Genomic DNA, 26,693 nt, shown 5'->3' on the forward strand with positions numbered 1-26,693 from the left:
GAGATTTATTTTAAGTTTTGCTACCTTGATTTTCGGGATTAATGAATAGATTAATTATCCACCGTTAATCCCCTTCACGACCATGGTTGGTATCTGAATTTTTATTGGTTAAGTTTTTCTCTTCATATCAATATTTACAATAGTATATAATATAAAGAAAGAAACTTTTACCCATATCTACGATATCAAACTTGGTAGAAAAGGCCATTAGAATCGATGTGTGAAGGGTGCCATTTTGTATTTTAAAGGAATAATCTGTTCACAATATTATCAAAACTATGGATTTGTTACCAAATGAAGATAGTCACTTGTTTTTGGTAAGTATTTTATTATTTCTTAGCATAAGCGTCATTTTAATATGAAATTCGAAGTTAGAAAGATAATCTAGTTTAATCTAATGAACACGGAACCATCACAAATACTACATTGGTCACCTCTGATATGTGGAATGTTTTAGCTTGTGAAGAAACGCCGTGTGTGGACACGGAAAAATCGTTTAGCTTTTATTTATATTATTTCAAAATGAAAAATTATAATCTTGATTTATTTGCAGGTTTTCTGTCGTCAAGGCAAGCGAAAATTAAGAACTCTCAAAAATAAGGATAACCCACCAAGATGTCGTCGTCAACTTTTTCAAAACACAGAAAGTCTACCGGATGAAAAAGACTATTTAAGTCAGGATAATGATATAGCAAATCAACAGTCTTCGCTGGCAAAAGACTGGGTGACATGTGTAAAATCGTGTCTAGAATTTGATAATACAACGTCACTAAAGAGTTTCCAGTCCTATTTACAGTTCATGAATTCTTGTGAAAATCAAGTCCAACAGAACATGGTTTTACCAAATGGCGATGCGTTACAAAATTCAAATGAAATAAACAGACTTGTTCATCAGGAAACTGAAAATGAAGTGCTGATAACTGACCAATCTCTTTATGCTTGTGATGACGTCAATGGTCGAAACGTTCTCGTTTATTTAAATAAAACAAATACCTATATTATATCCCCGAATATTGAAGGTATACAAAATGGTGTCATGTTGTGCGCTGAAAATATTTCAGAAGAGAACCACGTCATGAGTCCATGGGTAACAACAGAGACACCATCTAGTGGTTTATATTGTGATGAAGTAATGGAATTAGATGAATTAGAAGGGGACCATGAAGAGGTACATTATTTATCTGGATCATTTGATACGATCAGTTGCTATTCTGGTGATTATGGGGGAAGTGTTGATGGGCTTCTTGAATGTTCATTATTGTATTTCTCGTAATTTATGTAGGGATTTTTGTCCTATGCCTTCGAGCTGTGGAAAGTTATCTGTGATACGCAATCTGTGATATTAGTAATTTTTTTTTATATTCTCCCAAAACCAAACTTTTTAAAATATTGAATAGTATGCAATATAAACCCGGAATATGTTTTGTTAATTTTCAATGTTGAAAAGTTATTTGTGATGATAGGCTTCATGAATGTTCTTTACTGCATTTATCGTAATTTATTTAGGGATTTTTGTCCTAAGCCTTCGTGCCACGGAAAGTTATCTGTGATACCTATTAGTATTTGTAGTTTTTATATACATTCTCCGAAAGCAAAGTTTTCACAATATACAATATTATGTAATATATATGAAATGTTTTTCTATCCTCATGTTAATCATATAAACAGTGTACATGAATTTAAGAATAATAAACTATGTATACTTATTTATATTTGCATGTACATGTATTTAAGAATAATAAACTATATATATCGTATTTATATATACATGTATTTAAGAATAATAAACTATGTATACCGTATTTATATTTACATATTCATGTATTTAGGAATAATAAACTATGTATACCGTATTTATATTTCCATGTACACGTATTTAAGAATAATAAACTATGTATACCGTATTTATATTTACATGTATTTAAGAATAATAAACTATTTATACCGTATTTATATTTACATGTACATGTATTTAAGAATAATAAACTATGTATACCGTATTTATATATACATGTATTTAAGAATAATAAACTATTTATACCGTAATTATCAAAACCTCTCTTATTTAGACTTGGCTTTTAAGTCCATTTATCATGTGTAGACCCTGTTGGTACAAAAAACTGAATGAGACGGAAACACGTCTGTTCGTGCAAAATTCTTCTCTGTAACAATAATCAAATAACCGTATGTTATTCTCAAAATAATCTACGCATCATTCTTTTCTTTAGGTTGATTTGTGTTGCCAGAATACACATACACGTACATGGTACTTTATCAACCATTCCCAACTTTCAGATAATTTGTTTTAAATATCTTCCTTCCCAGTAGTTTGGTTTGCAATATTACACATATACTAGCTCAGAATGGTTGGCTGTATTGCCCATGTACTATCTGAGAATGGTTGGCAGTATTACCCATGTACTAGTTGAGAATGGTTGGCAGTATTGCCCATGTACTAGCTGAGAATGATTGGCAGTATTACCCATGTACTAGCTCAGAATGGTTGGCAGTATTGCCCATGTACTATCTAAGAATGGTTGGCAGTATTACCCTTGTATTAGTTGAAACTGGCTGGCAATATTACCCATTTACTAGCTGAGAATAGTTGGCAGTATTACCCATGTACTAGCCGACAATAGATTGTAACATTACCCACATATTAAACTGGCTGTCAATATTGGCTGACAGTGTTCGAATAGTTGCCATAAAAATACGACCCAACTTTTCAATCATCTATAAGGAAACCACATACAGTTTAAGACATCTTAAAGCTTCTTATTTAGAACGTTTAACATTGGCACAGTATTTTGTTGTGGACTGTTCTTCCGGTCCTACCAATGACCGATATTTTTTGGTAAAAGCACCCAGAGTATTGCAAATGTAGTCGATAAGACAAGTTATGTTCTAGATATGTATATTCTACACAACATATCGAAAGTTTGGCAAAAGGTTGCCGAAACGAAAAATTTTATGCTATGTATATGCACATACCATCATATCCAAAAATTAAATAATTTTACAAAAAATTTACAAAACTGTGGAAAATTGAAATTTGGATAAACCTGGATTTACTATTCCAGTGCTTGAGTGTTAGAAGGTTTGGAATCCAATAATCCTAATTAATCCTTATTCATTTATCAAGTATAAAATAACACTTAATTTTATATTTATTCGGTTCATAAAGTTTTAAAATGCATTTTGAAAGATTTAGATAAATAACTGGGGGTTCTTGAAGATCAATATTAATATATTGAAAATTTCAGTCAAATTTGAGCGAAGTTATGAATGTTTGAAGCTTAGATAAGACAAGATGTAGTGTAGATTGTTTATTATCGTAGCACCGGTATCTGACAATCGATTCATTATATTCATTATATTCAACATAATTTAGATTTATTCTATTAATCATCATAATTTAAATTTATTCTATTCATAAATTTTAATCGATATAATTTAGATTTATTCTATTCGTACAACTTTATTCATCATAAATAAGATTTATTCTATTCATAAAACTGTATTCGTTCAAATTTAGATCTATCCATTTCATACAGCTTTTATCATCATAAATTAGATTTATTCTATACATAAAGCTTTAATCATCATAATTTGGTAAAGTTCACGTGGGGTAAAACGAACGCTGAACAAAATTGGTATAGGGCTAAAATACATCATAGTTTTGAGAACGAAACTTGAAATCAACTTAGAAGATCTTAATACTTATATTGCGTAATAATTATGTATTAATTTTATTTCAGAAAATATTATACAATAACCATCAGTGTCGCTATTATATTCATTAATAAGTTTGCTTAGTATTTGAAATGTCAGTGTCATGTGTAATAAAACCGACATGGATTAATCCAGGTATGTAAAAACATCATTTGACTAGTTTTACACAACTGTTGTAAAATAATCAACATTAATCTGTATGTAATAACTATATATATTTAAACATCAGTAATTGTAGTATAATTACAAACACATCTGAGTTTCTTGTGGAAAGTACTTTAACAACTAACTAATTTCATTTTTACAATATTTTATGCCAAATACTTGTTACTATCCTATAACAAGCCACCTAATAAATGGTTGGCTCAGAAAATATAACGATAAGTTTGTCACCGCCGCCATTTCTTTTAGGCTACATATATGTGGTAATTAAGCTTCGGTATGGGGTTAGGTTTGGTTGTCAATTAGAGGCGCCGATAGAATCTAGCTGATTAATAATGATTGTCCCCTCTAAAACAAACCAAAATATACAAATAAAAGATGATTTAATGAACAGATCTCAGAAACATGTTAGATAAGAGGAACCGACATACTATTGACCCAGGGGTTAGGTTTAGTTGGAAATAAGAGGCGCCGATAGACCCCTTGCTGATTAATAATGATTATCCCTTCTAAATAAAACCAAGACACAAATAAATGATAATTTATAATGAACAGATCTCAGGAGTAGGTTTGATTGGACCAATCGACAGAATTTCCCCTCTTTATGGAGGTTTGTTATGGGCCTACATTTATCTAGATAGTTGGGAAATATTTTAATGTCAGTGGAATCATTACACAAAAGTTGCATCAAAGTTTATGTTTTATATTTATTTACATTTATTGAGAAAAATCATTCAATATATATGCAACAATTATCCTATCTCAGATTCTGTAATTCTTAAAAAAGATTGAAATTTCAAAATACATTCAGCAGTTTGAATTTCATAAGAAAAAAATTAGCTACAAAACTGTATAGAGAACATTGTAAAACTGTAATGATGTCAACATTAACAAAATGGGGTTATCAATTACAGCAAATTACATGTTTTACCAGGTTGATTTTAACAAAATGACATATCAAACAACAACAACAACAACAACAGTACAATTATATATAAAAACAACATTTAACGATTTTAAGTAGCTGTCATAAACTTTTAGAATCTGCGATCAATATACACGTAACACAGCAACGAAAAGACCATCCAATACACATTTAGAAAATAAAAGATGGGTAGATATCGTAAAATCTATGTAATATATTATATATATATAATGCTACTATGTTTCAATTTCTTGTTTATCTTTTGGTGAAGCAAGGGCTTTGGTGGTTGTAGTTATGGAAAGAAATTATCTTTTTTAATTAATCAAATGGCATTACGCTAATTAGTGCTATGTCAGTCTATAACAGTTAATTAAAGTATTAACGATTTACAGAAATTTGACATTAAACGCGGTATAAACTAAACTAACTGTAATAAGATTGATATAAAGAAATAGCAGTGATTATTGTATTGCTGACTATGATAGGATTACAGTATGTTTATATATACTAGTTGTATGCTACAGTATATAAAACATGTAGATAGTCAGTACAGTATTAACTCTTCTACAATACACTTCTACAGTCTAACCAAATATGACGTCTACACATGTTCTAGCTGCACGTTTACTAAACAACTGGTTAATCAAGAATCCTATAGACAGGAACAATACAGGAAGTTATGATATTGATGAGAATTTGACTGGTTTGAGGTGGTTACAAAGCCTAAACGTTGGTCAAATCAACAAGAATAAACCCACTTCACCGCCAAGTCCAAATTTACCAGTACCTGAGATCGTTTACCAGGCACCAGTGAAGAAGACAGACAGTTCTACAGAATATAGATATTATAAAAACAATGGTTTCAATAAACCACCGTATTCATACGCCACCCTCATCTCTATGGCAATCAACGAAACAATGGAGAAGAAAATCAATTTATCTTCAATTTACAAGTGGATCACTGATAATTTTCCTTACTACAAAATGTCTGATTCTCACTGGAAAAATTCAGTTCGACACAATCTATCTTTAAACAAACGTTTTGAGAAGATCTCTCGACGACCTAATGAATCTGGTAAAGGTGGATATTGGAGAATAAAACCAGAAATGGAAGATATTCTACAAACTGATATCACAAAGAAACGTAGAGCAAGTGAAGATTTCTGCTTTCCTCCATCTGCTAAACAAACTAAGATAAAAGAAGACACATTGGCAGTATCAAATTATAATTTAGTTGAAGAGAACAGATCTGACAGCCATTCATCTTTTATCACACCAACAGAACAACCAGAACTGGCTTGTAAAACTGGTTTTGATTGGTCGTCAGTCCTACAACAAGACATAGAAATAAATGGTGTAAAAATTAAAACTGAAAACATTTTAAATGATGATAGTTACGGTAAATTCATTACTCCGGAAGTTTCGGGCGATGAATCGGATGACGTCATGTCTTCACTTGAATCAAGTTGTGCCGTTAATTCTGATGATATGACTTTTTTTGATGATCTGCTTGTTTTTAATTTTACTGATGAATCTACGAATATTGTCAATGATGAATCAAAAGATTCTTTAGATTTATCTTTAATATCAGATGGAAGTGGTGATCATGATTGGTGGCAGAAAGACTTTGATAAAAACTTTAATAAAAACCATGGACTAAATATATCAAACTATTCTACATTTCTAGATAATGATTGTAATGAAATATGTATTCCACCATTAGATATAGATATATTTAACATGTTTAATATTTAATCATGTATGAATGTGATATATTATAGTGCTTAGTAGCTGTTCTGTATCTTAGAACAATTGTAAATATTATCGTAAAACTATTTTTAAAATAATTTATACTTTAACCCTGTGTTTAGATTGAAATAATTATGCTCTATAAATCTTATAAAAGTAAAATATTTGTTGGTGTTTTTTTTAAATTTTGCAATATCTATGACTTTTTACTAAGGTTATACCTGACCGACAACCAACTAATGCCATTGTTAAACAGACAACGAAGCCCAACACCTCCGTTAAATATAACGGCCAGTTAATGATATGCAAAAGTTAAAGTTTGTTTCCAGCAACAGACTTTCTCTCCGTTAAAAGTTAACGGAGCTTTGAACAATCGATCCCTAGTCTTTCGTCCGGTAAGGGACGCAATATATATATATATATATATATATATATATATATATTGACAAAGATGCCTAGGGTAGGGTTTTTTATCAGTGTGTGTGGGGGGGGGGGAGACCCCGGAGAAAACCCACACCTCCCTATAAATATTCCATTGAAATTGGCATAGTTATTAATTCATCGGTAAAAATTAATTCATCGGTGAAACGGGAGCCGCGGTAGCCAAGTGAATAAGACGCTGGCTCGCTACTTATTATTAGGTGCGCTAGTTACAGTTATTTGGTGTGCTCCGGGTAATAACTAGAGCAGAAGATAATAATTAGCGCACGACAATTATGTTGGAGTTATTTGTCAGGCTCCGTACCAGTCTCAAATCTTTTGTCTACATTACAAATTTTTTTTTGGTTTTAAGCAATATTTTATTCACATAAAGCATTGAGGACCAGGTGCAACTAAAAGCTATGACCTATATTACAATATTGACTATGTCTACAACAATATAAATGTTAAATTAATGACTATATCTCTAACAATATAAATATTAAAATATAACAATATAAATACTAAAATAAAACTATAACAAATATAAAGTAATGGCTATATCTATAACAACATAAATAATAAAATATTGAATATATCTATATCACAATATAAATAATAAAGAAATGACTACATCTACAACAATAGAATAATGAATATATCTATAGTATAACTATATTAATAAAGTAATGACTATTACTAAACAGCAAAAAAAAAAACCCAAAAAAAACGTCAGTACGATTACAAAATCAAAGAGGCACTTTAATCAAATCATTCTAGAAAACGACTTACTAAATGGATCAAAGCAATTTTTTGTGAACAGTATGTTAACAAATTAGTGATTAATTCATCGCAATTCCAAGAGATTACGATAAGGTTTAGAGTACTTGTACACAGCCTGTACCCCAGTATCTTATGTGTCCACCCCGAGAGTCAATAACAGCAGCGCAGCGTCTGTACATGGAGTGGACCAGACGATTGATGAACGCCATTGGCACCTGGAACCACACTCCCAGAAAAGCCTGGTGCAATCCATCGGCTGTGTTTGGTCTCGGTACGACGTTATTAAGTCTCCTCTGAATTTACGGACTAAGGGCTGGTCAGTGCATGACGTTGACACCGTTGAACTGGAAATGATTGGCTTGGACACTGTGGTCAGCGACGAGCCTTCCAAGCGCCTGGATCTTCTGAGCTGTCGTGAGTCGTGGCATGCTTCTGACGTTGTAGTGTGAATGATTCAACAAGGTATGGTGGTGTATTTTACAGGGCTGGTCCCGGAGAACAGCACGTGCAGCATGAGTCACATGAAAATCATGGAGAAGACATTACCATCTCAGAAGTCAGGTTGCGTTTTTGAGAACATTTCCTGGGTTCAATTCTGTGTTTGGGAAGGAGCCTTATTGCTCAGATAAAGTTGGAGATGTGGTCACAATTATACAATAAAAACATTAGGCATGTTTTATGCAATGCGTCTATTCACAGTAACATACCAACCTGTAGTTCCTTTTGCTGCTTAGTATATATCTATAACGACATTTATAAATATTAAAATATTGAATATATCTATAACAATATAAAAATCAAAGTAATGACTATAGCTATATAGAACAATATAGATATTAAAGTAATGACTATATCCATAACAATATAATTGGCCACAGATCACCAATTATTTCCCCATAGACTTTAATGTTAATTCTCAAATCAGATCTAAAGTACTTACATTCATATTTCAGCAGCTGTTTAAATATATATTTTATATACAGATTATATTACAACAGGTTTTTGATATATGGATTGGTTTTATTACACATAAAACTCGCATTATTCTACTATTTTATTATGCATGAAAATGAAATTATGCTTCTATCAGTTTAAACAATTAACGTTGTTTTAGCTCAAAACAAATAAATTATGAAGACAAAGGCGATGTTAGTGGCTATTTGAATTGTATCCAATATGGTTGTATATTAATATTTTGTATTTCAAAGCAATACTGTCTTTTAAAAATTGTTCATTTCATAGTGAATTTATTTTCTGTGGTCACTTCTTAAATGCAGTTTCCACATTGTCATCTTCATATCGTTAACTTGTATTGGTTTCCTTACCACCTAACAAATAGGAATATTTGCGTGGCGCTTGAAAAGATGAAAACGCGAGTCATAATTCTAACTCCAAATTATAAAATTATTACACCAGTACCCATCGTAACTCCAAAATTGTCTTGATTTCACCCAACAATTTGAACTGTCAAAGAAATGAAACCGAAGCTTTCTGGACTGCCCTTTGTCATGATATTGAAATGTTAAAACAAGACCAACAAATATTTACTTTTATAAGTTTTAAAGAACATATTTCAATCTAATTTTAACACGTTTTCACAATAACATTTATAAACGTTCTAAAAGACAAACCATTGTAAGTCTTCTCTCGATATTGCAAAATTTAAAAAAAGGCACAAACAAATATTTTACGTTCATAAGATTTATAGAGCATAATTATTTCAATCTAAACACAGGGTTAAAGAATAAATTAATTTTAAAATAGTTTTACAATAATATTTACAATTGTTCTAAGATACAGAACAACTATTTAGCACTATAATATATCACATTCATACATGATTAAATATTAAACATGTTAAATATATCTATATCGTTATCAACATTATCTAATGGTGAAATACATATTTCATTACAATCATTATCTAGAAATGTAGCATAGTTTGATGTATTTAATCCATGGTTTTTATTAAAGTTTTTGTCAAGATCTTTCTGCCACCAATCATGATCACCACTTCCATCTGATATTAAAGATAAATCTAAAGAATCTCTTGATTCATCATTGACAATATTCGTAGATTCATCAGTAAAATTAAAAACAAGCAGATCATCAAAACACGTCATATCATCAGAATTAACGCCACAACCTGAATCAAGTGAAGACATGGCGTCGTCCGATTCATCGCCGGAAACCTCCGGAGTAATGAATTTACCGTAACTATCATCATTAAAAATGTTTTCAGTTTTAATTTTTATACCATTTATTTCTTTGTCTTTTTGTAGGACTGACGACCAATCAAAACTGGTTTGTAAAACTGGTTGTTCTGTTGGTGTATTAAAAGATGAATGGCTGTCAGATCTGTTCTCTTCAACTAAATTATAATTTGATACTGCCAAGAGGTCTTCTTTTATCTTAGTTCGTTTAGATGATGGAGGAAAGCAGAAATGTTCACTTGCTATACGTTTCTTTGTATCAGTTTGTAGAATATCTTCCATTTCTGGTTTTATTCTCCAATATCCACCTTTACCAGATTCATTAGGTCGTCGAGAGATCTTCTCAAAACGTTTGTTTAAAGATAGATTGTGTCGAACTGAGTTTTTCCAGTGAGAATCAGACATTTTGTAGTAAGGAAAATTATCAGTGATCCACTTGTAAATTGAAGATAAATTGATTTTCTTCTCCTTTGTTTCGTTGATTGCCATAGAGATGAGGGTGGCGTATGAATACGGTGGTTTATCGAAACCATTGTTTTTATAATATCTATATTCTGTAGAACTGTCTGTCTTCATCCCTGGTGCCTGGTAAACTACCTCGGATACTGGTAAATTTTGACTTGGCGGTGAACTGGGTTTATTCTTGATGATTTGACCAATGTTTAGGCTTTGTAACCAACTCAAACCAGTCAAATTCTCATCAATATCATAACTTCCTGTATTGTTCCTGTCTATAGGATTCTTGATTAACCAGTTATTTAGTAAACGTGCAGCGAGAACATGTGTAGACGTCATATTTGGTTAGAGTGTAGAAGTGTGTTTCAGAAGAGTTAATGACACACTGGCTATCTACACGTTTTATATACGATAGCATACAACTAGTATATATAAACATGCTGTAATCCTATCATAGTCAGCAATACAATAATCAATGCTATTTCTTTATATCAATCTTATTACAGTTACTTTAGTTTATACCGCGTTTAATGTCAAATTTCTGTAAACCGTTAATCTTTTAATTAACTGTTATAGATTGACATAGCATTAATTAGCGTAATGCCACCTTCTTTCCACAACTAACCATATCATTCATTTATCCGTTCATTCTATACAAAAGATAATTTTCTTTCCACAACTACCCCACCTCCATTCGTCCGCCACCAAAAGAAAAACAAATCAACAATAAATTATATATATTATAATTTACACAGATTTTATGATATCCGTCCAGCTAAATTTGCACAGATTGTTTAGTTCGTTGTTGTGTGTATATTGATCACAGGTTGTACACGTTGATGACAGCTACTTAAAACTCGTTAAATGTTGTTTTGATATAATCTAACTGTTGTTGTTTGATATTCCATTATATTAAAATTAACCTTGTAAAACATGTAATTTGTTGTAATTGATAACCCATTTCTATTTATTGACATCTTTACAGTTTTACAGTGTTCTCTATACAGCTTTGCAACTATATTTTCTTTATGAAATTCTAAATGTTTCTTGAAATTCCAATTTCAATCTTTTCATGAACTTACAGTTTCGACAGTGTAACTTTCTTTTCTTTATCAAACTTAAACCGCTAAAAGTATGGTTAAATTACAAGTTCAACGTTTTCATGACAACAGAAGCTGAGATAGGATAATAATTGCATTGGATCGCATCAATGCAACTTTTAGATAATGATTCCGTTGATATTAAAATATTTCCCAATTATCTAGTTAAACGTAGATCCTGAAGAAATCTCCATAGAGAGGGGATATTCTGTCGGTCGCTTCAATCTAACATAATTCTGGGATATGTTCAGATTAAATTATCTTTTGTATGTGTCTTATGGTTTTGTTTTAGAATGGAAGGGACAATCATTATTAATCAGCTAGGAGTCTATCGGCGCCTCTAATTTCCAACGAAACCTAGCCCCATGCATGGAGTTTTAAAATTAATTGAAGCTAAATTACCACCTGTGTACATTAAAAGAAATGTCGGAACTAGACACGACGTGGCTTGTGATGAGATAAAACAAGTATGTGAGATAAATTTATAAATAAAGGTCTGGAATAATCTTTCATACAGAATCTTTATTCTTTCGTTTCCCTTAATCTGAGTTCTACCCACATTCAATTATATATATAATTGTGTTAGAAAGGAAGAGACCATCATTAGTAATCAGGTAGGGACCTTTCGGCGACCCTAATTTCTAATTAAACTAAATAAATTTAACCCGTCGGAGTTATTGGGATTTTTGAAAGAATTTGATTGTAAATTATTGTAATTTAGCTAGGCAAAGCAATAAGTCACTGAAGATTCTCAACTTTTCAAAGATTTCATTTTTTTTTCTCCCAGGCTTACTTAAATTTCGTTTCATCTTATATGACCGAGTTCTTAAATTTGTGCGTTACCCTTTCAATGATGTCTGCCAAGTCGGTTAGAAGACGGAGACGTATTTTTTAACAGTGTGTCGTGTCGCTCATACTGACTCTAGCGAGGTAAGCAAGGTCTTATTTTCTCACTAAGATGTTCATTTATATTGTTCAGACGTTCACAGGGACTGGCACGCGACCGTTTCGCAGTAAAAAGTTGCCCAGTAAAATTGACTGGGAAGCCAAACTTTTTCGCCAAGGCTTCAATAACACGGTCCCTGAACGTAGAGGTGAGTGTAATGAGACCTCGTTCAGAGCTGGACTACGATTGCCATTGCCACAGTTGTTACGCTAGTAAAGAAACTCCCGATTGTCCATTTTTTAATAAAATTATTAATAGGCGATTTTGGTTCAAACCATTGAAAATTGCGAACATCCGATATTCTGGAGAGTTGATTAAGGGTGTGTCATATAATTTAACATATGGCAATTAATAGTGTTCACCCTTGTATATAATATTAGAATATCAGTCAGCATTATGAGATGAATTTATATTAGCCCCGGCTTGTTTTCAGATCCCAGATTTATACATATTACATTTATATTATGTAAATATTTATTGAATAAATAGTGTTAGAAAAAAATGTTAATATTGTTCACCATTAGAATATCAGTCAGCATTATGAGAAGTAATATAATTAGCTTAATAAATAATAATATAGCTACACTAGTGGTTATTGTCATAGTTTATGGTATGGGTGTACTGTATTTACTGAAATAAAATTAATAAATGTATTTTTAACGGTATATCAGTATTAACAACTTGTTCTGTTTTTCAAATCAAAATTTCAAATTTCTTTCTCAAAGCAATGATGTCTTTTATCCCTATACCACCCTGTTTATTTCTGATTGCCTCATCTTTAAGCCGACAAGAGCTCTTCCAAGTTATGGTGATTATAGCTTTCTGCAGAGACAAATATAAATAATGGTAACTAAATTATGAATACTATTATTTAAAACCAGACAAGTAATGCATCCTCTGATCTCATGAAATAGTGCCTCTGTTTACAGCCCCCCCCCCCTCCTGTTCATGACCAGCTTTGTTGACGCTTTCATCTAATCATGGGAGACAGCGTTTAAATTTATATTTATACCACTTGGTGAATATTCATGATTTTGAGGCGGAAAGAACAGGAAGTAAATAGACATGAATTAGGATGATCGCTCAATAAATGATATCTCTGTCTATAGATTCGTTTGATCAGGTCTTTCGATACTTTAATTAAGAAATATTATCTAGGCCAAAACTATCATTTATTTAACATTAAATGGGTGGATGAGAATTACTAGCCTGAGAACATCTAACATTTTACAAACAAATACGCATGGGGCAATAGTCAGTTTGACACAGGTGCTGTTGATTGGTCCACGAGGTTTATTTTAAGTTTTGCTACCTTTATTTTCGGGATTAATGAATAGATTAATTATCCACCGTTAATCCCCTTCACGACCATGGTTGGTATCTGAATTTTTATTGGTTAAGTTTTTCTCTTCATATCAATATTTACAATAGTATATAATAATTAATATAAATAAAGAAATTTTGCCCATGTCTACGATATCAAACTTGGTAGAAAAGGCCATTAGAATCGATATGAAGGGTGCCATTTTGTATTTTTAAAGGAATAATCTGTTCACAATATTATCAAAACTATGGATTTGTTACCAAATGAAGATAGTCACTTGCCTTTGGTAAGTATTTTATTATTTCTTAGCAAAAGCGTCATTTTAATATGAAATTAGAAGTTAGAAAGATAATCTAGTTTAATCTATGAACACGGAACCATCACAAATACTACATTGGTCACCTTTGATGTGTGGAATGTTTTAGCTAGTGAAGAAACGCCGTGTGTGGACACGGAAAAATCGTTTAGCTTTTATTTATATTATTTCAAAATGAAAAATTATTATCTTGATTTATTTGCAGTATTTTGTCGTCAAGGCAAGCGAAAATTAAGAACTCTCAAAAATAAGGATAACCTACCAAGATGTGGTCGTCAATTTTTTCAAAACACAGAAAGTCTACCGGAAGAAAAAGACTATTTAAGTCAGGATAATGATATAGCAAATCAACAGTCTTCGCTAGCAAAAGGGTGGGTGATATGTGTAAAATCCTGTCTAGAATTTGATAATACAACGTCACTAAAGAGTTTCCAGTCCTATTTACAGTTCATGAATTCTTGTGAAAATCAAGTCCAACAGAACATGGTTTTACCAAATGGCGATGCGTTACAAAATTCAAATGAAATAAACAGACTTGTTCATCAGGAAACTGAAAATGAAGTGCTGATAACTGACCAATCTCTTTATGCTTATGATGACGTCAACGTTCTCGTTTATTTAAATAAAACAAATACCTATATTATATACCCGAATATTGAAGGTATACAAAATGGTGTCATGTTGTGCGCTGAACATATTTCAGAAGAGAACCACGTCATGAGTCCAGGGGTAACAACAGAGACACCATCTAGTGGTTTATATTGTGATGAAGTAATGGAATTAGATGAATTAGAAGGGAACCATGAAGAGGTACATTATTTATCTGGATCATTTGATACGATCAGTTGCTATTCTGGTGATTATGGGGGAAGTGTTGATGGGCTTCTTGAATGTTCATTACTGTATTTCTCGTAATTTATGTAGGGATTTCTTTCCTATGCCTTCGAGCTGTGGAAAGTTATCTGTGATACGCAATCTGTGATATTAGTAATTTTTTTTTATATTCTCCCAAAACCAAACTTTTTAAAATATTGAATAGTATGCAATATAAACCCGGAATATGTTTTGTTAATTTTCAATGTTGAAAAGTTATTTGTGATGATAGGCTTCATGAATGTTCTTTACTGCATTTATCGTAATTTATTTAGGGATTTTTGTCCTAAGCCTTCGTGCCACGGAAAGTTATCTGTGATACCTATTAGTATTTGTAGTTTTTATATACATTCTCCGAAAGCAAAGCTTTCACAATATACAATATTATGTAATATATATATATGAAATGTTTTTCTATCCTCATCTTAATCATATATACAATGTACATGAATTTAAGAATAATAAACTATGTATACTTATTTATATTTGCATGTACATGTATTTAAGAATAATAAACTATATATATCGTATTTATATATACATGTATTTAAGAATAATAAACTATGTATATCGTATTTATATATACATGTATTTAAGAATAATAAACTATGTATACCGTATTTATATTTACATGTTCATGTATTTAAGAATAATAAACTATGTGTACCGTATTTATATTTGCATGTACACGTATTTAAGAATAATAAACTATGTATACCGTATTTATATTTACATGTACATGTACATGTATTTAAGAATAATAAACTATTTATACCGTATTTATATTTACATGTATTTAAGAATAATAAACTATGTATACCGTATTTATATATACATGTATTTAAGAATAATAAATTATTTATACCGTATTTATATTTACGTGTACATGTATTTAAGAACAATAAACTATATATACCCTATTTATATATATAAACTATTTATACCGTAATCATCAAAACCTCTCTTATTTAGACTTGGTTTTTATGTTCACTTATCATGTGTAGACCCTGTTGGTACAAAAAACTGAATGAGACGGAAACACGTCTGTTCGTGCAAAATTCTTCCCTGTAACAATAATCAAATAACCGTATGTTATTCTCAAAATAATCTACGCATCATTCTTTTCTTTAGGTTGATTTGTGTTACCAGAATACACATACCTGTACATGTTACTTTATCAACTATTCCCAACTTTCAGATAATTTGTTTTAAATATATTCCTTCCCAGTAGTTTGGTTTGCAATATTGCACATATACTAGCTCAGAATGGTTGGCTGTATTGCCCATGTACTATCTGAGAACGGTTGGCAGTATTACCCATGTACTAGTTGAGAATGGTTGGCAGTATTGCCCATGTACTAGCTGAGAATGATTGGCACTATTACCCATGTACTAGCTCAGAATTGTTGGCAGTATTGCCCATGTACTATCTGAGAATGGTTGGCAGTATTACCCATGTATTAGCTGGAACTGGCTGGCAATATTACCCATTTACTAGCTGAGAATAGTTGGCAGTATTACCCATGCACTATTGTTGTAAATTCTTAGCAGTAATACCCATGAACTAGCCGAGAGTGGTTGGTAGCACTACCTATGTATATGGCGGGATTGCCTATGAACTTGCCGCGAAAAATAGTATTGCTCATGTATTAGCTGGGGTGGACTGATAATATTACCCTTATACTAGGTGAGAATAGTTGGCATTAATACTCATGAACAGTATTACCCATTTACTAGCTGAATAGTTGACAGTATTACCCATGTACTAGCCGACAATAATTCTTAGCATTACGCATTTATTAGACTAATTGGCAATATTACCTATGTTTAAACTGTGAATGGTTGGCATTATTACCCATGTACTAGCCGACAATAGATTGTTGCATTACCCACCTATTACTGCTGGCAATATTACTCATGTCTAGGCTGGGGATGGTTAACAGTATTACCCATATACTAGCCGCGAATGGTTTTAGCATTACCCATGTATTAGACTGACTGGCAATATTGGCTGGCAGTGTTCCAATAGTTGCCATAAAAATACGAGACAACTTTTCAATCATCTATAAGGAAACCACATGCAGTTTAAGACATCTTAAAGCTTCTTATTTAGAACGTTTAACATTGGCATAGTATTTTGTTGTGGGCTGTTCTTCCGGTCCTACCAATGACCGATATTTTTTGGTAAAAGCACCCAGAGAATAGCAAAGGTAGGCGACAAGACAAGTTATGTTATAGATATGTATATTCTACACAACATATCGAAAGATTGGCAAAAGGTTGCGGAAACGGAAAAATAATTTTATGCTATGTATATGCACATTCTAACCATCATATCCAAAAATTAAATAATTTTACAAAAAATTTACAAAACTGGAAAAATGAAATTTGGATAAACCCGGCCTTACTATGCCAGTGCTTGGGTGTTAGAAGGTTTGGAAACCAATAATCCTAATTAATCCTTATTCATTAATCAAGCAAAACAAAGCAGAAAGACCGAAAATAAATTTCTTTGGACCAATCAACAACGCTGATGCCAATCTTGCTATTGCCCCATACGTATTTGTTGACTTTTCATCCGGAATAACATAATATCTGTCTCTCTTAATTTTATATTTATTCGGTTCACAAAGCTTTAAAACGCATTTTGAAGATTTAGATAAATAAATGGTGGTTCTTGAAAATTAAAATTAATATATTGAAAATATCAGTCAAATTTGAGCAAAGTTATGAATGTTTGAAGCTTTGACATGACAAGATGTAGTGTAGATTGGTTATTATCGTAGCACCGGTATTTGACAATCGATTCATTATATTCATTATATTCATCATAATTTACATTTATTCTATTCATAAATCTTTAATCGTCATAATTTAGATTTATTCTATTCGTACAACTTTATTCGTCATAGATAAGATTTATTCTATTCATAAAACTGTATTCGTTAAAATTTAGATCTATCCATTTCATACAGCTTTTATCATCATAATGTAGATTTATTCTATACATAAAGCTTTAATCATCATAATTTGGTAAAGTTCACGTGGGTAAAACGATTGGGAACGCTGAACAAAATTGTTATAGGGCTAAAATACATCATAGTTTTGAGAAAGAAACTTGAAATAAACTTAGAAGATCTTAATACTTATATTGCGTGATAATTATGTATTAATTTTATTTCAGAAAATATTATACACATATATTATAAACAATTAAAATAAACATCAGTGTTGCTATTATATTCATTAATAAGTTTGCTTAGTATTTGAAATGTCAGTGTCATGTGTAATAAAACCGACATGGATTAATCCAGGTATGTAAAAACATCATTTGACTAGTTTTACACAAATACTGTAAAATAATCAACATTAATCTGTATGTAATAACTATATATATTTAAACATCAGTATTTGTAGTATAATTACAAACACATCTGAGTTTCTTGTGGAAAGTACTTTAAAAACTAACTAATTTCATTTTTACAATATTTTATGCCAAATACTTGTTACTATCCTATAACAAGCCACCTAATAAATGGTTGGCTCAGAAAACATAACGATAAGTTTGTCACTGCCGCCATTTCTTTTAGGCTACATATATGTGGTAATTAAGCTTCGGTATGGGGTTAGGTTTGGTTGTCAATTAGAGGCGCCGATAGAACCTAGCTGATTAATAATGATTTTCCCCTCTAAAACAAAACCAAAAGATACAAATAAAAGATAATTTATCATGAACAGATCTCAGAAACATGTTAGATTAGAGGTACCAACATACTATTGACCCAGGGGTTAGGTTTAGTTGGAAATAAGAGGCGCCGATAGACCCCTTGCTGATTGATAATGATTATCCCCTCTAAATAAAACCAAAAGACACAAATAAATGATAATTTATAATGAACAGATCTCAGGAGTAGGTTTGATTGGACCAATCGACAGAATTTCCCCTCTCTATGGAGGTTTGTTATGGACCTACATTTATCTAGATAGTTAGGAAATATTTTAATGCCAATGAAATCATTACATAAAAGTTGCATCAAAGTTTATGTTTTATATTTATTTACATTCATCAAGAAAAATCATACAATATATATGCAACAATTATCCTATCTCAGCTTCTGTAATTCATGAAAACATTGAAATTTCATAATACATTCAGCAGTTTGAATTACATAAAAAAAATTAGCTGTATAGAGAACATTGCAAAACTGTAATGATGTCAACATTAACAAAATGGGGTTATCAATTACAGCAAATTACATGTTTTACCAGGTTGATTTTAACAAAATGACATATCAAACAACAACAGTTAGATTATATATAAAAACAACATTTAATGAGTTTTAAGTAGCTGTCATAAACGTGTACAAACTGTGATCGATATACATGAACACAACAACGAAAAGACCATCCTATACACATTTAGAAAGTAAAAGATAGGTAGATATCGTAAAATCTATTAATATATATTATATATATATAATGCTACTATGTTTCAATTTCTTGTTTATCTTTTGGTGAAGCAAGGGCTTTGGTGGTTGTAGTTATAGAAAGAAATTATCTTTTTTAATTAATCAAATGGCATTACGTTAATTAGTGCTACATGTATATCAATCTGTAACAGTTAGTTAAAGGATTACGGGTTAACAGAAATTTGACATTAAACGCGGTATAAAGTAAACTAACTGTAATAAGATTGATATAAAGAAATAGCAGTGATTATTGTATTGCTGACTATGATCGGATTACAGTATGTTTATATATACTAGTTGTATGCTATCGTATATAAAACATGTAGATAGTCAGTGTGTCATTAACTCTTCTGAAACACACTTCTACAATCTAACTAAATATGACGTCTACACATGCTCTAGCTGCACGTTTACTAAATAACTGGTTAATCAAGAATCCTATAGACAGGAACAATACAGGAAGTTATGATATTGATGAGAATTTGACTGGTTTGAGGTGGTTACAAAGTCTAAACGTTGGTCAAATCAACAAGAATAAACCCACGTCAGCACCAAGTCAAAATTTACCAGTACCCGAGATCGTTTACCAGGCACCAGTGATGAAGACAGGCAGTCTACAGAATATAGATATTATAAAAACAATGGTTTCAATAAACCACCGTATTCATACGCCACCCTCATCTCTATGGCAATCAACGAAACAAAGGAGAAGAAAATCAATTTATCTTCAATTTACAAGTGGATCACTGATAATTTTCCTTACTACAAAATGTCTGATTCTCACTGGAAAAATTCAGTTCGACACAATCTATCTTTAAACAAACGTTTTGAGAAGATCTCTCGACGACCTAATGAATCTGGTAAAGGTGGATATTGGAGAATAAAACCAGAAATGGAAGATATTCTACAAACTGATATCACAAAGAAACGTATAGCAAGTGAGGATTTCTGCTTTCCTCCATCAGCTAAACGAACTAAGATAAAAGAAGAGACATTGACAGTTTCAAATTATAATTTAGTTGAAGAGAACAGATCTGACAGTCATTCATCTTTTAATACACCAACAGAACAACCAGAACTGGCTTGTAAAACTGGTTTTGATTGGTCGTCAGTCCTACAGCGAGACATAGAAATAAATGGTGTAAAAATTAAAACTGAAAACATTTTAAATGATGATAGTTACGGTAAATTCATAACTCCAGAAGTTTCCGGTGATGAAGCTGATGACCTTAATAGTTATACAATGTCTTCACCTCTTTCCAGTTGTGACGTTAATTCTGATGAAATGACGTGTTTTGATGATCTGCTAGTTATTAATTTTACTGATGAATCTACGAATATTGTCAATGATGAATCAAGGGATTCTTTAGATTTATCTTTAATATCAGATGGAAGTGGTGATCATGATTGGTGGCAGAAAGACCTTGATAAAAACTTTAATAAAAACCATGGACTAAATACATCAAACTATTCTACATTTTTAAATAATGATTATAATGAAATATGTATTCCACCATTAGATAATGTTGATAATGATATAGATATATTTAACATGTTTAATATTTAATCATGTATGAATGTGATATATTATAGTGCTTAGTAGCTGTTCTGCATCTTAGAACTATTATAAATATTATTGTAAAACTATTTTAAAATTAATTTATTCTTTAACCCTGTGTTTAGATTGAAACATGCCCTATAAATCTTATAAAAGTAAAATATTTGTTGGTGTTTTTTTTTATTTGCCAATATCGCGACTTGACTTAAAATAGATTGGACTCTGGTTTCTTTAATACCGCGAATTGTTGAAATGGGGTTACGAATTGCTGGTCTTTTGCCATTAAGATTTTTGATTTGTAACCATGGCCAGCAATTCAACTTTTAAAGAGTAACATATGTACAACGTCGATGATTGAATTTCTCAACATTCCCGTTCTTTCCATTTCGTTTTGTATATTCTACTAAACACTGACCCAATCGGAGACGTAGTGGGAAACTGTATAATAACATTCATAGCTTCAATTTCCATAACATTTTCACGTACGATGGAGCATAAATGTTATATTGACTTTTTTATGATATCTACGGAGCCCGGTAAGGGACGCAAAATACAAAAAATATATGTCTGACGCTCTTTGGTTATTATCTAGCCCGCACAAGTTATTACCCGGAGCACACCGAATAAATATAACTAGAGCACCCCAGCGTCTTCTTGGCTGAGGTACCGCGGCCCCCGTTGTGCTATTGGATCTGCCATCAGTGTAATATCTTTAAGATGTCTAACCAGAAGATTAATACAGTGTACCTGTAGTCTGATATCTCAAGTAACCTTACAATGAGTAGAAGGTCTTGTGACCTGATCAGAAATCTTTACTAAAATTCAATATATCATCTGGTCCGATTTTATCTACCCTCTATACGTCACCATTAGGTGATATTGTCAGAAAATATGGGCTAAGCTTTCATTTGTATGCCGATGATACTCAATTATATATTTCATTTACACCTAATTGTCCATCTTCTTTCAATTTATCAAAATTGCAACTTGTGAACTGTATTAGTGAAATTAGAAAATGGATGCCAAAGAACTCTGTAAAATTGAATGATGATAAAACCGAATATTTGTTATTAGGCTCAAGGCACCAATTAAGTAAATTTTCACATGATAACCCCTTTGTTGTAATTGGTAATTGTGATATATTTTCATCTTATTCTGCTCGTAATATTGGGGCAATCTTTGATAGTTTTATGCTTATGGGTGTTCAAGTAAATAATATTTGTAAATTGTGCTATTTTAATATCAGAAATATTGATAAAATACGTAAATTTGTAACTGTAGACGCCACTAAGTCACTTGTTAATTCTCTGGTCACTTCTCGATTAGATAACTTATTCACTTTTAGTTGGTTTACCTTTAAAGCTTATCGATAAATTATATACAAAAAGTACAGAATACTGCAGCTAGACTTATAACTTTAACTAAGAAATGTGACCACATAACTCCTGTTTTATATAATTTACACTGGTTACCTGTTAAATATCGAATTGATTTTAAGATTTTATTACTTACTTTTAAATGTTTAAATAATTTAGCTCCTGTTTACCTCTCAGGTCTTTATACACCTGGCCGAACATTATGTACATCAGATAAACTACTTTTAAAGCCCAAAACTGTTCAACTATGGTCAGCGCTCATTTAGTTATCAAGCACCTGTTTTATGGAATAATCTACCATTTAGTTTAAGATGTTGTACATCTCTATATTCTTTTAAAAACAACTTAAAACACATTTATTTAATCAGGCTTTTAACTGACACTGTATACAATCGTTAACATGTCCATAATCTTGTTGTTTATTTATGATTACATTGCCACTTTGTAAAGTGCCTCTGAACATTTTATATGAAGGGGGCACTATAATATGCTGTAATAATACTAATAATAATAATATCTGTGTATTGTGTTAAGTAAAATGGTGCAGATTAACCTCTCGTTGACACTATACGCGGGTCATTTTGAGACTAACACACGATTATTTTTTATTCACTATGGATACATGGGATATATTTGGGAAGTGCATTTCACCCGAACGGCCTCGTCTTCGGATACACCTCTTCGAATTCAATTGCCAAGGCTCTCTTACACACATGTCAGTGTGGCAGGATGAACTGTCATCGCCTCACCCTAACGACGAGTAACACTTCCTTTGTCAGTTCCACAGACGTTACCCCTAACACGTCGGAACCGGGCTAAAAAATCTAAACTCCCAAGGTTCTTCTCGGCTCGCGTCGTGATTCGAATCCGGGTCATCATAATCGCGAGTACAGTTCTCTAAACATTCGACTTCCGTCACCCCATGTAAAAGACTAAATAACCCTATAAAAAATTCTTTCAATTTTGAATTCATGAACGTCTTGATACACTATACATCTCGTACTAATTCCTGTATAAACAATATATAATTATATACCAAACGTAACCAATATGGGACCAATATAAACATGTTGGAAAAAGCTAAATGGTATTTATTTTTACTTTCTATAATTAGCTGGGCAGTGCCTGAATGAGCATTATATCGTTCGATGGCATTTCACCTCCTCTTTGAATTCTGTATGTACCACACGATTCACCAAGTGAACCACCATGGAACGTTAAATTTCGTTGACCAGAAAGACCAGAGACACCTTCTTTGCCAGCTACACATTAAAAATGAAACTTATCCCGCTATAGATGCTTTACCTTCTACTAGTAATAATATGTCTATGACGGATACACGTTATAGTGCGTCACACTGGTTATCTATACTGGGTTCATACAAGAAACTTGGAATACAATTAAACTGAATTATTCAAATTCTGATATATAACCAAACTGAAAAAAATGATTGCTGTCTTGCTTTTCTGCACAAGTCGGGGTAATGGACACCGTACAAACGAAAATATCGGAATATATCAAATATGACAACCTCTAATAATAAACAAAGTGCATAAAATAACAAACGAGAGCATCGCTAACGTTGCAATATACGTCCACATTCCTGCTTTCATTGATATGGTACTTTTTAAAATGAAGAGAATGAAATATGAATGTAATATGACAAGAGGCAAAGAAGACTAGGTGTTGGGTTTGTTTTGCCAAATTTACAGACTAAAATTAACACCACCCCAGGGGGTCGAGGCATTCACCAAAATAAATAGTTGTGGTCTTACAGTAGAAGGAATTTCAGAATGCAGCCTGTAGACGATAAATACAAAAATTGGGCGTGGCTCAGCCCCTGGGAGTTGGATATGGAACAATATAAATAATTATCACCCTGTTATTGAAATAATTGATATGCTGAATTTGAACAAAATCTGTTAACTATTGCAACCTGTAGAGTATTTGCAGATAAAGGTTAACAAAAAAGTGGGTGTGGCACCACACTCCTGGGGGGCGGGACATGCACCAAAATAAACACTGTAAAGAATAAATATACCCAGTTCCAAGATGATCCATTTAGAATTCCAGCCTGTAGACAAACCACAAGAATTACGGCCTGTAGGCGACACACAGAAACACAAAAAAGGAAATGGGCGTGTCTCTATCCCCGGGGGTTGGGCATGCACCACAAACAATAGGGATGTTCCTTAGGGTATCAGGAAGAAGTATGTACAGTTCCAAATGGATCCGTTAAGAAATGCGGACTGTTGACGACAAACAAACATATACAAAAAAATAGGCACCAAAAACAATAAGGGTCATCTTAGGGTATCAGGAATAAGTATGAAAATTTTTCAAGACGATCGATGAATGATTGCGGCTTGTAGGCGACACACATACAAAAAGAAAATGGGCGTGGCTCTGCCCTGGGGCGTGGGTATGCACCAAAAACAATACTGATGATCCTTAGGGTATAATGAATAAGTATGCAAAGTTTGAAATGGATCCGTTAAGAAATGCGAACTGTGGACGACAAAAAAACAGATACAAACATGGATGTGTTTCTGCCCCTGGGAGTCGGGCATGCACCAAAAACAATAGGGATCATCCTTAGGGTAGGCCTATAAGGAATAAGTATGTAAAGTTTTAATTGCGGCTTGTAGGCGACACACAGACCCCCCCTCCCCCCCCCCCCCCACACACACTCCACTCTCCAAATATATAATGTCTAGCAACATGACAGATTATGTGGGGTAATTCTCGGCTATATGAGTAATAGACCCCACTAAAGAATATTCTGATCGTTATTGGTTGCAACTTAAATTCAATACCGGTAAGCTTACATGCGAAGGATTACAACAACCCAAAAGTCATTCCTGGACCTGATTTAATGACGCGCACTCTGCATGAACCGTCATTCTGGTCCTTGTTCTCATATTTTCTTTCCTTTCAATGTCTGGTTTGACGGTTGACTCACTCTCGGAACCAGACATTTTGGGCTATATATAACATAACCACTTTAACGCAAATGGTTGGTCTTAATAAATTCCGCTGAACATAAATGCCTACCAGTTAAAACCTAATATATGGCGATTATGTGCTGGCAAAGGGGCGCAGCTTATTACGTATAAAAAGCACACAAAGAACAAAGTGCCGATCATTAACGAGGCAATTAATTAAAGGAGAGGATTACTAGTCTGAGCCCAAATGCCAACTAAATAGAGTAGTCTCATAGTCGTCACATGATTTACGTTTCGTCACGTGATAAATTTCCTGTACAACATGGCGTTGTAAATTTATCAAAACAAACTGATAAATGATAAATTGATTAACACTTATGTATAGATAACAAATAGATATAAATATAATGGGTAGTAGATATAGAAAAACAGATACGGAATCGCTTCCGTTAGAGGATGATGTCCCATTAATTATTGAATCAGATGATAGTGAACCGTTAATAGTGAGTGGCAGCAGTCGTGCACGTCGTAGACACAATAGTAAGTCAACTCACAAGGAATGATTTTTTTTTCATGATCGCAGGATCATTATATGAATCTCAATCGCACCTCCATTATTTAGGCACACATGTAGCTGAAAAACTATCAACTCTTTTAAGGTTAATCTCCACTGATAAGATACAGTGTTATCATCCTGTTTGGGAGAATTCGAAGTGGTCTACATATAAAAGTACATTCCAGTTGATAAGATAAATCATCCTTCTGACTTCTGTTAATTAATTATGTTTTGACGTTCTTAGAAATTATGTAATTATCGCTTTAACTTAAAGATCCCTTTTATAGGTTTTTATTTTTAGGTTAATGTTATGTAAATTATTATTTAGACATTTATTCGCATGACAAGCATATAATCAACTCTGTAGACCATCGGATGGCGCAGATGTAAATGGATTACAATACGATTGCAATTTAATGGTTAAATTTAAAAATGGAGAAGTGGGGCTGAGTCACCAAGTAACATTGCTATACAATAGTAAACAAAACTTCAAACAGTGATAACGTCGCTCAGTCTAAAGTAATTTGAATGAAGTTTTCAATATATTAATTTGAATTATCTTTTTTGGAACGATATTATTATAGCAAGAACGGCCAGCTCTTTTTCTAAATCTTACATAAAGCATCTTCAACTTGTTTTGACAATTAAATGATTGGTTTATCACTTCTCTCACTTGTTTTATTTCTGTAGTCGCAATTAAATGAACATTTTCGATACAAACTTCTGCATACATGATGTAAATCTGGAAAAGTTTAAAATATCACAAATCCCTAACATAAGTTTTAGAGAA

General features: G+C 32.2%; 1 protein-coding gene across 4 annotated transcripts in view; it reads left to right on the plus strand.

The window, feature by feature from the left end:
* The first annotated feature begins 12,407 nt into the window (after positions 1-12,407).
* The window catches only part of LOC126828712 (battenin), a 36,853-nt gene continuing 22,567 nt past the window's right edge, over positions 12,408-26,693 (plus strand). For 3 of the 4 annotated variants that reach the window (XM_050558668.2, XM_056102418.1, XM_050558669.2), the window contains exon 1: positions 25,664-25,887. In XM_050558668.2, coding sequence (XP_050414625.1) covers positions 25,755-25,887 — 133 coding nt within the window. In that variant the 5' untranslated portion in view covers positions 25,664-25,754. Of the gene's footprint in view, positions 12,471-25,663; positions 25,888-26,693 lie in introns of those variants that run through there. The other variant, XM_056102420.1, reaches the window with a different exon arrangement.

The sequence above is a fragment of the Patella vulgata genome, chromosome 7 (genome assembly GCF_932274485.2).
Source record: "Patella vulgata chromosome 7, xgPatVulg1.2, whole genome shotgun sequence".
Lineage (NCBI taxonomy): Eukaryota > Metazoa > Mollusca > Gastropoda > Patellidae > Patella > Patella vulgata.